The 17898-nt window shown below is 47.9% G+C and overlaps 1 protein-coding gene across 9 annotated transcripts in view; it reads right to left on the bottom strand.

Annotated features, from left to right (window-relative positions):
* The window catches only part of PPP1R12B (protein phosphatase 1 regulatory subunit 12B), a 124742-nt gene extending 113415 nt beyond the window's left edge, over nt 1-11327 (bottom strand). For 5 of the 9 annotated variants that reach the window (XM_075055310.1, XM_075055311.1, XM_075055315.1 and 2 more), the window contains exon 1: nt 10931-11324. In XM_075055310.1, coding sequence (XP_074911411.1) covers nt 10931-11218 — 288 coding nt within the window. In that variant the 5' untranslated portion in view covers nt 11219-11324. Of the gene's footprint in view, nt 1-10930 lie in introns of all 9 variants that reach the window. The other 4 variants (XR_012654106.1, XM_075055312.1, XM_075055313.1 and 1 more) reach the window with 2 other exon arrangements.
* Nucleotides 11328-17898: the final 6571 nt, after the last annotated feature.

The following is a 17898-nucleotide window of genomic DNA, read 5'->3' as shown; positions in this document are numbered from 1 at the left end:
AAAGTAAAAAGGGTTCCATTAAAGTGAACTCACAAGCCAAAAAGGATGGTTCAGCTTGCTTTATAGCATTTCCTACAGTGTCAGCCATTCTGCACATGGGATCAGCATGAAGCATTCTTCAGCAACTGGAAGACAATTGCTAAGCTCATTAATAAAATTAAGGCAGCTAAGAAAGATAAGAGAATATCCCTAGCCTTAAGGGCCATTGATGTCTGTACTGCAAGATGGTTAAGAAGCATTTACCAAAGTGGTAGTAAGAAACAGAAATCTACAATCATCTCCCTTGGGAGATATTACCTGGCAGTACTACTTACTGCATGTCTACTCCTGATGAAAAGAGATCATGACATGCCTTAAAACTGAACTGGTGCTGACAGGTAAGCAGTTTTGAATCGTTGGTGAAGTAATTGTGCAAGTTTGCACCAAAAAGTAGGGAAGGCATTGCAGGTATGAGATGATAGCAACTGCTCACTAGCCATGTTCCTGCAAGACTGAACTCTGAAGAAATTAAGAGTCAAGTCAACTAGAAAGAACCTCTCCTATTTCCCTCCCGGCAGGGACCTCACCTTAAAACTTAAATTTTTTAGAAGGGGAAAAAAAAAATAAAAATCAGGGAGATAAGGAAATCACGAAAACGCCCTGGAAATGTTTAGTTTGCTGAGCACAGGAGCATCTGATAGTTACTGGAAAGAGCTACGGGCAAGTGAGACTGAAGTTTCATGCAGTGCACACCACTACAGAAGCACTGCAGCTGAGGAGTCTGGTATAACAAGACCGGCACACATGCAAGAAAGAACGGACTAAGGACAGTTCCCAAGAAAAGCAGACTGGTCCTGCTAGCTACATTGTGCAGCACCAGAGCCCCACCAACCCAGAGAATAAAGGGGAAGGAATGGCCATGGAACACTTTTGGGACCAGGCGGGATGCAGACACAGCTGAGGAGGGAGCCGGCTGATGTCACTGCAAAGTCACTGTCATCTTTCAAAGGTCATGGTGACAAAGGGAGGTTCCTGATGACATGCAAACACCACCCATCATGTAAGAAGGATCCAAGGAACTGTGGGCCGATCAGTCCCACCCTGGTCCCTGCAAAAGCTATGTAGTAAATCTTCCTGAAAGCTATTTCCAACTGCATGCAGGAGGTAGTGGTGACTGGAAACAGCCAGCATGGATTTACCAGTGGCAAGTCTTCGCTAACTCGATTGCCCTCCACAATAACAAGCTGGCTGGGTGGATGATGGGAGAGTGAGCATTGTACACCTTTGACGCCATCTCTGACAGCATTCTTAATAAGCAGATTGGCGAGACAGAAGCAGACTATAAGGCGATGAAAAATTGTCTAGAATATCAGGCTCAAAAGGTAATCAGCCACACAAAGGCCAGCTGGCAGCTGATTACCAGTGGCATCCCTAGGGTTGATACTGGGGCCAATACAATTCAATATCTTTATTAACAAACTTGATTAACACCAATTATGGGACAGAGAGCATTCTCAACAGGTTTGCAGATGATACCAAACTGGCTGGCATGGCTGGGGCAGGAGATCCTTCTCAGAGGGACCTACACAGGCTGGAGAAGTGGCCTGATGGAGCACTTGTGAAGGTCAACCAAGGCAAATGGAAAGTCCTGCGCCTGGGACAGAATAACTCCTTGCAGCAACACAGACTGGGGCAACTGGCTGTAAAGCAACTCTGTAGAAAAAGACCTGCCAAGTTCTCAGGGAGGCAGAGCAGATAGATGAGAGGCAGTCAAGATAACTGCTTTTATGGACTATCAATATAACTGTCTGGAAGAGACTCTGACACACAACATTGACTTTCTGCTTCTCGAAAGTCCTTGAAACAGCAATTTTGAACACAACTTCTACCTTTCAAAGCTTGTGCATAGTACATGGATTCCCCTAAAAGCTAACAAGACTGATAAGAATATCAGCACACAGTTGAGCTGGCTGGAGCATGGTGTAGTTCAGTCGGTTTCCCAAGAACATGGTGAAGAAGCATGAAGCAAAACAAGAACTGAAAGCCAGCATCAAGTGATGAAGCCAGCTTTGAAGGTTTAACCTAGACACTACTCCCTTCGGAAGCAAGTCAGCAGCACTTTCTAACCTTCTCTAGAGAGCTATTTCAGCCCACTATTCGTAATTCTGCTTGAAAAATTTGCTGTAGACTGCTTAAAAACCACCTCTTGCATCAAAAAAAGGAAGACGTTGTGGTAATAGGCTAGAACGTAACATTTCGTGTGTGCCATCAAGTTGTTTTGAAAGCATCTTTGCCAGTGTAATCATTTTTGGTAACTGAAATGGTTATATAAATGCAATGTGTAGATCATACAAACAGTAGGAACATCACTTGCGATGTTCATTAAAGACCCAAGCAATGGCATGTGGTTTGCTAGAACAGGAACTTCTGCTGGCATGATCACATCACTTTAAAAAAAATTAAATCAGACACTTGGCAAGTCTGTAGTGTTTGTATGACTGTCACGGGTGCAGTTAAACTCCTAACCGGGCACAGGATATGCACCTCTTCCTGGACAGGTGTAGGCTGTGCTAATGCAACCAGTTAGCTCAGATTTGGTTGTTATCCACAAAACCACTAAACCTGTCTACACTGGAGAGCATGTCATCTCGCTTACAGAAACCAGACAGCAAATGGGGTAGAAAAATGGCTTGTTAGATAAAAATTTAGAACATTTCATCCTCCAAAACCACAACAGTATTTAAGGTAAACATTCTGATGATTTCTGTTGGCAAAGGCAGTCTCTGTTAATGATGTAACTCAGAGCAGTGTCCTGGATATACCAAAACAATTAAAGCAAGCCCCATTACTCACAGCCTGCTGGGTCAGAGTTCACCTGCCCCAGCAATCTTCCAAGGGAGAAATCCCTATTAACATGTCTCACACGAAGTATCAAGTTGTCACTCAAGATCAATGCATAATTAATAATTGTTTTGGGTAAGGCTGACAATCCATACAAATTCAAATCCTGGAAAAGGAAGAGAAACCCTGCTTCATACTTTGACTTCAGAATGAAACCATTGCAGCAGTACTTCAGGATGCATCAGTTCAAGCGCAAAAACCAGTACAGTTAATTCAGCGCAGCTCTGTGTGCGGGCCCTACCAGCTTCAAGCTGGTTTACATCCATTTGGGTTACGGTATTATATTTACAAGTCAAAACTAAACAGACATAAGCCAGGTTAGGCCAGCAGAGCCCACACACAAAGTCGCATCAGTTCACTAAATCACTGTTAGAGTCACCTCTTGCTAAACCAGCAGTTGTGTTTAGACAAGGCCTGATACTACGAGTCGTTGCTATTGCATGATTTCAGATTTTAAAAAGCATAAAGCTTTGTAATGAAATCACATTAACTGTCTAAGACAGCAAGGAATGACAAATTATAAATAGGTGGTGGCTTCAGACAGATTCCAGAAATGGATGGTGAGCAATCACTGTGGCAAATCAATGCTCCGGCTCAGAGTATCAGAGAGGGGCCAGGTTTAGTTTTACCCTGAAAAGGCAGTGACACATAAAAGGCTAATGGCAGGTGGTCATTCTGCATTCTGTACATTTCACAAAGATTTATGAGCAAGGCTGAATGCTGGAAAAGCAATGCTGAAACTGCTTGTGTCCCTCTGCAAGGTCAGCTTATTGTATTATGGAAACATTTCTAGTGAGACTCTTACAAGTTAAAACTGTTCTGTTTTTTTCAGCTACTGGAAACAAACTACTAAGAAAAAACAGCATTAAAAAATTCACACCATTTACTCTTAAGGAGTGAATTTTCAGTTATTTTCAGATGAGCAAAGACTATATTTAAGCTGAGAGCTTAAAGCTGGGACACTGATCTTTCAAAAATTTATTTAACATGAAAACATTTAACAATAGTGCACATAAATATATTTTCTAAAATACTAGTCATTTTTAAGCACTGTACGTTGCAATTATTACGCATGAACACTGTCATGAGAAATTGTGTAGGTGTCTGAATCAGGAATTTTGATGTTCATGATTAAGAGCTTGATGAGGAAAGAGAGGCCACTCTGGATTCTGCTGTCAGCAGTGCGGGATATCATTCTCACTAGCTTGGGAATCTAGAAAAGCAAATTTCCTCTGAAAAACATGTTTTAAGAATTAAGTATTGAAGACTGGTCCTGTTCCACCACAGCAAGAGATGCCTCTCTGGAGTGAGGGGAGGAAATAAAATTTGGCACCTATAAGCTGTGCAGGTTGGAGCTCCATCACAGTCATGCTCTCAAGAGCCCCAACAGCGCAGGCAGATCACATCACCCTTCATTTTCAAGAAGTTGACAGCAGCTTGAAACATTTCTCTGCACAGGCCTGTATAGACTATACTCACTATGAAGTTGTTCTTAAATCCATTCATGCTGAAGTGAGCCCCATAAAAATAGGCACCTAAATCACCACCAAATCGTTCCCTCAAAATTCTTATAAACTGAAATTTTCCTGCTAAGGCATACTGAACACCTCTTCCTGTGAGCTGCACCTTTATCCCTGTGCAGATCAGTTTGCTGCAGCCCAATAAAGGAGATTGCAGGGACAGCTGTTGCACCTCCCTTCAGAAGGACAGCTGAAAATAAACTGCAGACTCAGATCCCAGGATTTATACTGGGCACCTTCACCACGCTGGGGCCATACCATTATCACGAGGTCAAACGGTTCACTCATTTGGAGAGCTTGCAACTGGAGGGTGGAGGCTACTATTCCCCTGAAAGGGTCTGGGTTTCTCTTTTGTTCATTTTTTTTCTCCCAGCCCTGTGCACAAACACAATTTTTCAAAAAGCAGAGCAGACATTTCAGAGTATTTAATGCTCCCCCTGCCCTCATTTGTATTCAGAAGTTAGAAAGAAAAAAAATCTCAGTTTATACAACCACTTACATAATATTCCCCTCTCTCAACCTTCTTAAAAAGATTGCTCTAATATGCAGTCTGACAGGCCTTTTTGACTTATGGTATATAATAATCCTCAATTGAGAGTTAACATAGCAACTCAAAAGTCTTATATTTTAATATTAGTCAGTTATTATCTCAGTATATTACAACACACAGTGCTTCAGATGTCTCACAAGCCCCACAGTACCTAATCTGAATTCTAAGTCTCTAAACCTGTTTGTAATAGAAGCAGCTCCCAGCCCCTAACACTCAGTTAAAATAAGCAAGAGGCATTATAAATTGCAAAAATAATACCAGGATGACAGTAGTTTCATCTAGGTTACAGCTGAGAGAGTTCTGCACTTAAACGTTGCCTTTAATGTTTCAGCAGGTTTCAGCCATGCCAATAGGAGCTACAAGATACCGCTCTGGAACAGCGACCGTTCCAGGCACTGCATTCATTCATTGCTCATTCCTGCATTTTTTGCTGAACTGGCTTTCAATCTTATCAAACAATGTTGATTCAGACAAGTATGCAGCATTAAAGACTTGTCTCCATCTCTAATTCAAGCTCAAGAATTTGATTTACAGAAGTCAGAAGGCTTTCAGCATATATTAAGCATAACAAGCCTTCCCTAAAATACCTGTGCTTCCCAAAGGAGATTTCCATGTGGGGCCAGAGCTCTGGACTATCCAAGCAGCACTGCTGCAGAGATGAGAACTTTTCCACAGACAGCACTAAGGGACCAGGGTCATCACTTCTAGCTGCTGCCATAAAGGAAGTTGTAACTGAAAATCCTATCAGTTCACTTGCTCACTGTTTATGGGGAGCAACAGAGCTTGACTCATCTAATCACTAGATAGGATAAACAGAGGTTGAGGAAGGAAACAATGAAGATGCACATTTCCCATCACAAATACCCATCTACTTACTAAAACAGAGTAAATTTCCTCCTAGCATCCAGCAGCTGAGTGAATGCTGTGGCTGGCTTCAGTTACCAGAAGCCTAACTAACCAGTTGAGAAACTGCCCCTAACCAAAACAAAGAAGACTTCCTCCAACTGCTGCATGGAGCAATCAATCCTCCAAGGCTCTAACTCATTTCAGTTCAAGGTTAGTTTGTTTAGTCTAGAGTTAATGCTGCCCACTTAGGAGATTGTTTTGAAATAGAGATGCAAGGGACAGACAATTGAACTAACCCACAGGGACAAAACATCAAGCCGAAAGAGGGACCGAGTAAGCCAAAAGCAAGAAAATAAAAGCATCAGGTTGGTAAAACAGCACTTCAGATTTTTAACTAGCTTTCTCTAATAAATTCCTGGTATATCGTAGGTAGCTTCCAACCTTTCTCACTTTATTCAGAGTACATACTATTGTATTCCCATTTATAAGTGAAACCCGTAAAAAAGTATTTCACTTACACTAGTGATAAACCCTGTTTTTGACAGTGTCATATTTCAGCTTGATGAGCAGCATTAAATACAGTACAAACAGCTTGCAACTTCCATTTTCATTGGCAGAAGCATACCTTCAGAAAGAAACTTTGCAGAGTGCAGTGGAAAAGATATGACTCTCCCTAGATAAACTTCTCTCCCTAGGATTAATGTATTTTTAGGCAATGCAGCCACCCAATCTTAAAAAATGCAGCTTGATGTATGACACTGTCCTTACCGACTAAAAGATCAGAAGCTAAACTACCTTAAAGTACAGCTGTGATGCCCCAAACATATGTGTATGTAGTACCTGAATACTTCATTCAAGAGTTTTCATGCAACTGTACATTGTGTTACATCCTCACAATTCAAGGCACAAGCTAGCTTTTACCTTTAACTTCATGTAGAAGCTGCTGCTGTATGAGCACTCTGTGTAGGTAATGACTGTCGGATCTCTCTCAGCTATCCTGTGAAACCAACCCAGGGTGCTTCAGCCACTACTACAGTTCCAACCCTTTGCTCCATGCTCTCTAGCAGTGATATCCTAGATAGAAAAAACACCAATCCACACAGGATTCCTCTCTTCCCCTCAGTCTCCTGGATTTTGTTGGGGTGTTAGCACCTCAATGATTCTTCCAACTGTCTCCAGACTGCTGTGATTAGGGCGAGTGGTCTGTAAGGTGTTAGCCCTGGCTGTGTTTCTGGACTGTCCTAAAATTCTGCTGCCTTCTGCTTTGCTAGGACTGCACATAACATTTGGAAGTGAGTAAAGGGCCAAATTTCCTGCACAGCAACCACAAATTGACCAGCTTTAGTTTGACATGGATGCCTCTTTATAAAGCCCTGAAGAGCAACTGGACATGCCTGCAGTTTTACAGCTCTGGCTTAGAAGCAGGAATAACTTAAACAGGGACTGCCAGAGAGGTTACAGCCTCCACTATCTAACCCAGAATCACTGCGCAAAGTACCTGACTTTGCATGAAGCAGCTTCTGAATTACCAAAGGTGCCTAGCACCTGCAAATAAGTCAAAAGCAAGTGCCAGGCTACCTTAAGAGTATTGTAAATGACAGAAACTCAGAAATTATTTCATGAGCAACTCACTCCTCCAGGGCACAGGCAAAAGGGAAACAGCAGGTAAATCATCAAAGGGCAGACAAAGGATAAACAATCTTTTCTGTTGTCATGGTTTGTGAACCAGTCCTTAAAGACAAACAAGCATTGGCCATCACATTTGGAGATGCCTTCCTGACTAGCAGCATCAGAATTTTTTTCCCTTAAGACTCAATTTTTATAAAAGTTTACTCTTTGGTTCCATCTGTTGCTCAGGAGGAAGAGGGAGCATTTCACGCCCACTTCCCACCATCTCCAAACACTAAAGAAGTTCAACTGCGACCAATAGTTTGCTTCAGCTACTGGTAGCAGTTTTCTTGATGATTTCTAGATGTTCACTCACATTTAGCTAGTATCTCCCTTTCCATTCTGCACTAGACACAAAACCATTGCCAAAAATACACTATACTCGATGAATTAAGTTAATCACTGAAAATATGGGATTGATGTTCATCCAGAAGCATTTTACAGGCACTAATGTAAAGATACATGTATAACTGAAGCCACAATACAGATAACAGACACTAGCCTGCGGTGTAAGTTTATGCTGCACCTGATGCCTCCAAAGAGGAGGACGACGCAATCTGGAGGCTCAGAAACACCACTTGTAATTTAAAAGGTTATTTTCCAAATACAGCTTCATAGCTATAAATAGCAAAGACAGCTTCTCACCCAGCAAGTACACAATGGTTCTTAGTCATAGTGGCCCAGATACTAGAGAAAGTGTAATTTTACCTTTGTTGAACGCCACGCAGCATTTGGGGCCACTGTGCACTTCAAACAAACCCGATTTCTAAGATTGGCCTTAGGTTTTGTAGAAGCAGATGCCGACTTTGACAAATAAAGTCAATTGACTTTGTTAACCCTTCCATTACCTCAAAAGACATTTGCTTGTACGGAGCAAGCCTCACTTAATATTAAGTTCTTTAACAACAAAAAAAAATAATTTACCCAATCTTTCCTTCAACAAAGCAAACTCTTTTCAATGTGTAGGATTTCCTTCCTCACTGCATGGCCGTTTGGTTTTACAAGTATTAAATGAGAGCAGACAGTCACTACCATCTGCCCTATATCTCATGTTATGTTTCTAATACTAAGAGAAGTTATTAAAAAAATCCTCACGTGTACTACATTCATTTCTTTTGTCAACCAGCACTCAGGGGACCCTCAACCTAACTGGACCTCAGCTGACACTTTACCACAGAGAGTATCATTCCCCAAGTAATATGAACAAACATATTTTGGATGTGTTCAGTGATAAGGAACTCATAACAACCTCTTCAACCATGATAATAAACATTTTCATCTGATACAGTTTCACAGACTCAAGATGCACATGTACAACAAAACCTCTAACAAATCAGTGTTTGTTACATTTGGGTGTGCAAGAACAACTCAGCACTCTTTGGTGCTCAGATATGCAGATGAGAAAGTGTTAATACATCAACGGCACACTGGAACAAAGCTTTTATTAAATTCAAAGTAAGGTCAACTCCCCTTACTGTAAAGGTTCTGAAGAAATACTTCATGTAAGAGACTTGCTTGTACAGCTAGCATCTGCATGACTACTCACTCATCAAAATGCTCTTCCAAGTATCAAGCCTTAGGTGTTACTGTTCAATATGTTACCCAATACTTAGCTCCTAAGACACAATTCTTTACGTATACAGAATTACATTTGCAGCCTGCTTGTCAATATATGGCTTGTCATATATTCAAGAAGTTTGACCTTGCAGAGATAATCGTCCATTGTCTGATGAATCCAATGCACTTCAAGATACGCTTTTGGCCAAGTGTTACATTACATACATCAGCAATATACCCAGATACTTCTGAAGAGATCATAATCAATCCTGGCTGGAAAGCCCTCATGAAGTCATCCCAACCCTACCATACTTCTATCCACCTTAGATTCAGCCTTCCTGCTTGTCAAAATGCTTTCAATAACTAGCTCTTCAGTAACTGGCTCTTACCAGTCTCTATACGATTACTTATCTGATAATAAATGTTTACATGCTGTATTGGAGATTCCTTAAGCAGCATAATCTATTTGCTATTGCTATACTAAAAAAAAAAAAAAAAAAAAAAAAAAAAAATCTAAGCCATTACAAAGTTCACTGCTTTGCCAACTGAAGTCTTATTCAACCTGACGGTCCATAAACTGCTATGCTCTTTTCTTCATAACTTATTTTTGGAACTCCAAAACAAAATGAATCAATATCACTGCCCCTTGTTCACTGACAGCCATGAGCAAGCAAGCTTGTGAGCTGAGCTTTCAAATGTCCCAAATGCTTCAGTTCAATAATACCAGTCCAGCAAAGAAGAAAGCCTAATCAACTCAATTACTGTGCTGCTATTTGTGCTATTAAAGCATTATTCTTTACAAATACATTATTTCCAGATGTTATTCCTGGACTGTGCTTCTCTTCCTGGTCCCGTCACTACACTACATGCTTAATCTACAAGATCTTGAGCTAAGAAAATTTTCTTCCTGAGGCTGGCCCAGATTCAAATCAGATTCATTTCACTGACCAGATGCAACAATCTGGGACACTGATTTCACATGCCCTGCTAAATTCTGAATCAGTCTTAGATAGCAACAGGTTTCCCAATATTAAAGGGTAGCAATTTCACATACTCCCTTACATTCCTGTTCATTTACACAATGACAGCAAAAGCTACAGACGAAACACAGCACATGTTTCTAGACAGGCAAGGCTTTACCACTCCGAAGCAAATTTCTGTGACCACTTTTGTATGATCTTCAGCACATTTAGATGAGTATTAATAGAATCCGCATCGCTTATCTGAGATGCGGGCACTCTCTGGTCTATGCAAAGGTTGCCAAAGAGCATTTGGGGAGTTTCAAGGCGACTCTGACAGAACACAAACACAGAAGCTGATGAGACACTTCTGACCTTGCAAAAACCGCACACCCCCCGGGAAATTTTCCTAGTACTGCTGCTATTTCAGCAGACCCCAGGCACAAAGTCAGAAGTTTTCCAAAAATTAATAAATTGGCTACCTAGCCCGGCTCGCAGTTCTGCCAGCCCAACGTTTTATGTTGCTAATTAAGCTACTTAATATCCCTGTGAGAACTCGGTACATCAAGCTGCTCGACTAGCATCTGCTAACACGCTTCCCTCCAAACTAGGTCTCTGCTTCAGATTCGCGCTAAACACGCAGGATGAGGCTCAGATCAAAGCTTTCTGTCATCGTTTTGTTTATAAACAACCCACCGCTGGTGCTGCAGGTACCGCTCTGCCCTCCCCCGCCATCAGCAGGGGAACCGTCTGAAATCTTCGTGTGCGTCCCCCGCCCCGCTCCGGGGCTGAAGCGGCGAGGGCAGAGCGAGCCGCAGCCCGCGTTCCCCTCCCGGCTGCCTCGATGGGGGGCGCGGGGGAAGCCTCGCTCGGCGGCAGGCGAAGGGAAGGGACCGCCGGGCCGCCCCCGGGCCCAGCTCCCGCCCGCCCCGACCCCGGGCTCCCGGTACCTGGTGCAGGGCTGTCAGTCCGTCCACGTTGGTGGTGTTGATGCGGGCGCCGCGGCCCAGCAGGCGCTTCACCTCCTCCGTGTCCCCGCTGGAGCAGGCGGCCAGGAAGACGGCGCCCTCCTCGAAGCGGACGCGGGACCCCCCGGCGCCGCGGTGCCGGCCCCGGCCGCCCCCCGCCGCCACCGGCTCCTGCTCCGTCAAGGAGCCCTTCCAGCGCCGCAGCTGCTCGGCCCGCCGCAGCCGCGCCGACTCGGCCCGCTTCCCGCCCAGGTGCTCCGGCTCCGACATCGCCGCCGCCGCACTGAGGCGCAGGGAGCTCGCCGCGCCTCAGCCGGGAGCGGGGCGCAGCGCCCCCGCCGCCATCTTCGCTACGCCCCCGCCGCCGCCGCCGCCGCCGCCGCCGCGCCCGCGCCGCCCGCGCCCCGCGGCATCCCGGGACATGTAGTTCCCGCGGGGGGCGCCGCACCTGCCCGCGGGGCGGACGCAGCTCCCGGCGGCCCCCGCGCGCCGCCGCACCTGGGCGCGACCCGGACTACAGCTCCCAGCGGCCCCTGCGCGCGAGGCGGCCCCGCCCGCCTTCCCGCCCGGCCGCCATCGCAGCGCTCTCCCCGCCGCGCCGCCTCGGGCTGGGATCCCGCCCAGCGACCGGGGAGCGGGGGAGCTGCTGCGTGTGGCGTGAGGAGCCGGCACCGCCCGGCCGCGGCCCCGTCTGCGGGCCGGGGAGCGCCGGGGCAGCCCGCGGTGCCGGTGCGGGGGCCTATAAGGATGAGGCGGCTGTTGGGGGTACGGGGGAGGGTGGAGAGAAGTGGCTGGCACGGAGAAGAGCCCCGTCTGTGAGGGAAACCAGGCTGCATCTGGCGGGTCCAGCTGCCCTCCCGCCCACGCAGTTGCCAGTGAGGCGGCCAGGAGGATGCTGAGCTTCCCAGAGAGGCGGTTTCCAGTCTCTCCCGGAGCTAAATCCAGAGCCTGGCCGTCCCCAGGCGAGGCGAGCGGTGCTCGGGCGGCACCAGGTCCGGGAGCTGCGAGGCGAGGAGCAGAGCTGTGCGGGGACGCAGTGACACCGTCGCCGCAGCCGCCGGGCCCCGCGGGTTTCCGTCCTCCGGGCAGGTGCCCGCGTACCGGCCCGCGCTGGAGGGCGATGCCTGTAGGCCCGCAGGCTGCTCCCTTCCAGCTCTACCTGCTGTAGCCAAACCGAACTGTGAACCTTTTCCGATGAGATGTTTGGGTTGGCTCCGTTGCGCCTTCTCTGAGCCCCCTCTCGTGGCTGGAGAATCCCGCTCCCAGCGCCCTGCGGTGCCTGCCTGGCTCTGCTTTGTGAAGGTGCTGAGGGTCTGTCTCTCCTGGCAGACAGCTGAGCACGGTTTTCATTCTGAGTGGAGGGGCTGCCCCTCTCCTTCAGGTTATTTTGCGGTATCAAGCTGCCCAGCAGAGGATTTGCCTCGAATTGTTCATTAGAGGAATCGCAGAATGAGTACGCTGCTAAATGATCAGTGACAAATCCCCCAGAGCAGATGGCGCTTGCTCATTAGTCTTAAAAAAACCCCAGCAGTTTTCAACAGAGTTCCAGGGAAAAACCTGAGGAACTACAGTGCAGTGTATCTGATACCCCCAGCATGCAAATTATTAGGAACCACTCTAACAAACAGAGTTAGGGGCCACATTAAGGGCTATTAAATACTCATAGAAATGCCAGATCATGGTTCGTTAGCAGTCTAAATGTGCAAAACTGGAGTTAGAGATTACTAGTGTAAAAATGGTTCAGAGAAGAGCAACAAGGAAAAGGGCTTCACACAATGCACAGTTTAGTAGGGAGCTCCTGACAGCAGGGCAGTAAAGATGCTCGCTGTTGAGGTAGGTTTAAAAGCAACAGGACAAATTAACGGTGGTAAATCAATCAAGAGTCATAAATACAAAGTTGCTGTCCTTGGCTGAGAAAGGCCTTTGGCTGCGGGTTGCTGGAGGCTTGGATCCTTCAACACACACTCCTGACGCCTGCAAGAGATGGGGCGCGTGCTGGGTCGTGTTGAGCATGACCAGCTCTTGCCGTCCCATGCTTTATATTGCGTTCTTCCCAGCGGGATTGGTTATTCATGATGACAAGCGTGCTGGGTCCATGCTGGACCGGGCCTGGAGCTCCTTAACTTTACGTCTATTGCTTCAAGAATTTAATTACTTCTGGCTGCATGCCAGGCTGACGTGAGCCTTAGCTCTTGCAGAGTGATGGGCACAGCCACGTTAGCGGTTCAGCTTACGGTTTTGTGAGCACCTTCCCTATCTGCAACATGGTAATGGGGTGGGAGGCTATCCCATTTCCCCCTGCAGCTGACAAGACCACCCCGTGCTCCCGTGAAAACTGCCTGATTGAGACTATCAGCCATTTACGTTTTTAAAACGTGCCTTTTATTTTCCTCACAGGAATTTTACCCAGGCATATTTGGAGAGTTTTCTGCATTTGTCTAGGATTCCTGGACATCTGACTAAGCTGCTGGATGCTGAGAAGTCCTGCACAGCCACATCTCATGCGAACTGACTGTAAATCACACAGTGATCCCAAAACTTCTGGCATACATACTGCTGCTTCTGGGATGCCGAGCTGCTTTGCATGTGCACAGGTTTGCATGTGTCCCCAACCTGCGGGATACCCTCTGCACACTGGTGGGTCAGTACAGTGCCTTCCTGGAAACATCGGCTGTCATATGCTTTCTGAAAACTGCTTCTGCTCTGTAGCACTCGCAGCCAGAAGGATGGCAGCCCTATTCCAGATCTGACTTCTCTTGAAAATGGAATATATCCCCAGAAAAAAAAAAAAAAATTGGCTGGAAGAGGAGACTGTTGTCTGTGACTACGAGCCTCTTGCCATCCTTCCATCATCTCAGACACCCTGGATCCCTGACACATGTGACTACAGTCCCATCTCTGCTTTCCTATGATCTATTCCTTCAAATTCAGTCCAGCTCTGGCCTTCCTCCTATTTCAGCAGTGAGTTTCTGAAAAAAAATTCATTATTCCGTATCTGGTCCTGGGATGATCAACATGAGAACATATGGCTTGGCCAACCCCTGGATCCTGAGCAAAAACCATGTCTGTGTGGTCCCAGCAGCTAACATCTTTAAGTACCAGTTTCCTTCTTTTCAGTCTCTCTGAATTTCCTTTAACTGCTCTATTATGAATAACTGCTTTATTTATAAAATAAAATCACTTTCTAGAATGGTCTAGATTTTTTCTTCTTACTCACCTCTGTCAGCAGCCTGTTTGTCTGAAGTTAAAAAAATAAATAAATTCCTTGGTTCCTTTATGTTCACCAAAAAATAATTTTACACCACCAGCCATGAGAACCGTGGTAGATCCATGCAGGAATCGGACAGCTTGTGAACTACGCTCTCTTTGAAGGTTTTGATTACCCTGATGTTATCCTGTGAATGCTGCTGCTTTTGTTTCAAGCTCTTAACGGCATTTTTTGATGCCTTGATTAGTTTTGGTCACTCATTTTGGCACCTCTGGTCCCAATCCACTGGCCCAGGACACTGTTTGACTTAATCCTCTGGTGTGACCATTCCCAAGCGCCCGACCATGTGAGACCCTGGCATGTTTAAACTGCATCCGTGTGTGCAGATTACGCTGGGTGAAGTCAAGCAGGCGCCTAAGCCTTTTTGGAAATAAAACTGGAGCGGGTAGAATTCCCAGCTGGAGATTGCACACTGACCTGGCTTGGGAAGCTGGGAGACCCGCCGAGAGCGGGGAGTCTTACAGCCTTTCCCACTCCCACGTCCCACTGCCAGTACAACACTAGATGGCGTGGGGACCCACGGCACCTGCCCAGCTCCGGGCACAGCTCAGCCTCTGTCCCAGCGCTCACAGAGGAGTCCCTGAAGGGAAAACTTCTGGTCTCCTGCATCCCCTGGGTCTGCTGGATACTGTTGGCTAGATGGGGAGGTTGCAGCAAGCGAAAGGGAAAGGACAGCCAAAGCCAGCCCCGTGGTGCGCAGGCTGCAACAGGCATGTCTGCTGGTTGGGGAAGACACTGGGAGATGAGATGTACTGAACTTTTGGCTCTCTACCCTCCCAGAAAGGGTAGAGAGTGTTCCTCTGTCAGATGGCAAGGCATGCCACCGTCCATGCTGGGGAGGGAACAGGCACGGACCCCACTCACTCTCTGCGGATGGGGTGATGTACTTCATAAGCCTGGTCTCCTCCTCCAGCCCCCTCCAGAGCAAACAGCCTCACAGCAAAGACCAGAGCCAGGGTTTGCAGCAGTGGACCCTGAATTTTGGGATGCAGGGACCCTTTCTGAAGCTGACGGCCAGCCTTTAACACACCCCTTCGATCTGCTCCAGAGAAAAGAAAGAGGGGTATGTGAGCCTCTGAAACCTGACAGCCCCTGCCTCACACCTGTGGGAAGCCAGCTGGAGGGGGCAGGTCTGTCCAAGTCTGCTGGAGGCTGGCATCTGCAGCACCATCTCAAGCACCATGTGTTCCACACATCCTCTGAGTCATCTGGCAGAGGTTTCCCAACCTCCAGGGGAAAGAAGGCTCATCCCCACATGCTGTGGCAAGGTCACCTCTGGGGTATGTCTCTAACTCTCTACAAGGCGTTGGGGAACCCTGTGGAAGGTCTGTCGCCATCGTGACCGACTGCAGTGGGTCATGTCAAGGTGCTCATGTCATTGTCCTCTTCACAGTGTGCCAATGTGAGTTGTGGCAACTGATAATGCCCCACTCAGTAATATGGCTGTACCCTGTTAACTAAGACACACACATTCACTTCAGCAGGGCCCTGAACACCCGGTTAATATGTTCCTAATGCCACTTGTTCCTAATGTCCCCGACTGATGAGGTGACCTACTGTGGTCCGAGCTGTTGGATGGGCCATGCCCAGCAAGACTAGGTCCTTCAGGTCACCTCTGATCTGCTTGTCCATGTTAGGTCAGGGGCTGGGTTCCCCCAGCAAGCAATGGCCACTCATGCACATTGTGCACACCCGGCATGGCAGCGTGGCTCCTCTCCCACTTGCAAGGCAAAAGACATCCTGGTTCTTTGTGACAAAAGCCTTCCCTGTACACAGGATGTGAGGAGCACATTCCCCTTGTGATCCTCGTCTCCTTTCTGTGTTCTAGGCCTTGGTTCAGGACCAGGAATTTCTTACCCAGAGTTCAGGGCAAAATTACTGTCAAATCTAATGCCAAAGTTTTGCAGGTCCAAAGGAAGCACCTCCCTGCTGCTGCCCTCCCAGCCCTCCTCCCTTCCTCCCAATTTCAGTAATGCACTCCCAGCAGCTGGAGCAGCCTGGGCTCCTCAGCCATCCTGCAAACAGGCTGCCTGCCCTCAGCGAGCCGCTGTGGCTCAGAAGAGGAGAATGAGAGGGAAGGGTCCCATGACCCCCAGAGAGCAGTAGACAGCCTCTTTGTGCCAGCTGCCTTTTTTCTTTAATGTCTACTTACAGTTTTCGAGAAGAAAAAGGCCAGCCGAGGCAAGAGAAATTAAATAGGAGCTTTTGCTAACTGCATCTTGGCCTGGCTTAACAATCCTGTCCATGGCCACAGCAATTAGGAGCACTGGAGCACCCAGCTTCTCTCCATCCTCACCTACTACAGGGGCTGGAAGATCCTCATGGAGCACAAATGCCTCAGGGAATCCCGGGGCAGAGGCTCAGGGTGGGAAGCAGCTATAGACGCCAGAAAAACTGTTCCCTTCTCCTGGCTTCCCCTCCCGGAGTGTCTGGAGCTGCTCTTGCAAAGGGCTGCCTTCTGCTGGCCTCCAAGTCCAAGTGACAGAGCACTGATGGACTGAATCTTCTTTGAACCTTCCAGGACACCAAAAATGCCTAAGAAAGGGAAGATCCTTTCTCTGCCTAGTGTCACCTGGTTCCTGTCCCTGTGTGGGCTTGCTGGGGATCGGGGAGGATGTCCTGCTCCCCTCCCTGCCCTCCTGTTGCAGCTGGCTTCCAGGGGCAGAGGGGGAGTGCCGGTGGGGGCCGGATCCGGGTGGGTGTTTCCCAGGGAGATGGAGAGTGGGAGTTTGTACCCCAGCAAGCTGAGAATCAGACAGGGATGAACACAAAAGGGAATGCCCAAATGCAAACTGGGACTGCAGTGTCCTGCTGGGGGGATCTGAGACAACCAGTGTCTGACAGATGATTCGGTGCTGGGTCACGCTGCAGGGCTTGCATGTGGACCGCCCTCGGCTCTTCACGGTGGAAACAGCATTACCTGGAGCCTTAGCGTGTTTTTTACAAGGTCCTGGGCCTTCTTGGGCTCCCATGTTGCCCTGCCACACAGGAAAAATTGGAAATAGCAGCTTTGTAACCCAGCAGCCATAGCCTGTAGCCCTGCAGCCACACTTTCTGTAGGCTGCTCCTGGGATGTTTGGGCACAGAGAGCACTAATGTGTGGTGTGAGGGTACGGCAAGGTCCGCGGGGCATCAGGGAGGTGTAGGCAGCATCTCTGCTCCTGCAGACACCGAGGCTGCACAGTGCCCGTCGTGCATTGAACTTTCCATTGCTCAGAGCCCTCCCTTCGCAGCTCCGTGACCTGCCATCCAGCTGCGCTGGAAGTGTTTTCCCAACACCCCTGCAGCAGCCTTTCCCTCCTTTCGTGCTGTGCTTATTTCTAATCCCCATGTCCCTGCACCCACAACAGCACTGTCGTGGTGGGTTCCCACGAGAAGCCACTCCTCACTCCCCCGTTCCCCACACCTCCCCTTGCAGCTTTTATTTTATTTCAGAGGAAAACTTTGAGCGTAACAAAACACTGACCTAAATATCGGATAGGTACTACGGATGGCCCATGCGCTCGGCAACCAGCCTGCGGGTTTTAGGGAGCCGCCGCGGCTGCCCCGAAGGGTTCACCCCCCCCCCCCGCCGCGGGAGTGGGTTGGGGGCGATTCCCAGCGCCGTGGGGCCGGGGCTGGCGGGGCGCTGGCGGGTGGCGGTGTGGGGCAGTGCCCGGGCCCGGCGGTGGGGAGCCGGGGG

Source organism: Buteo buteo, chromosome 23, assembly GCF_964188355.1.
Source record: "Buteo buteo chromosome 23, bButBut1.hap1.1, whole genome shotgun sequence".
In the NCBI taxonomy this organism is placed as follows: Eukaryota; Metazoa; Chordata; class Aves; order Accipitriformes; family Accipitridae; genus Buteo; species Buteo buteo.
The sequence above is the reverse complement of the archived record's forward strand: the minus strand, read 5'-3'. Positions and strand labels throughout refer to the sequence as shown.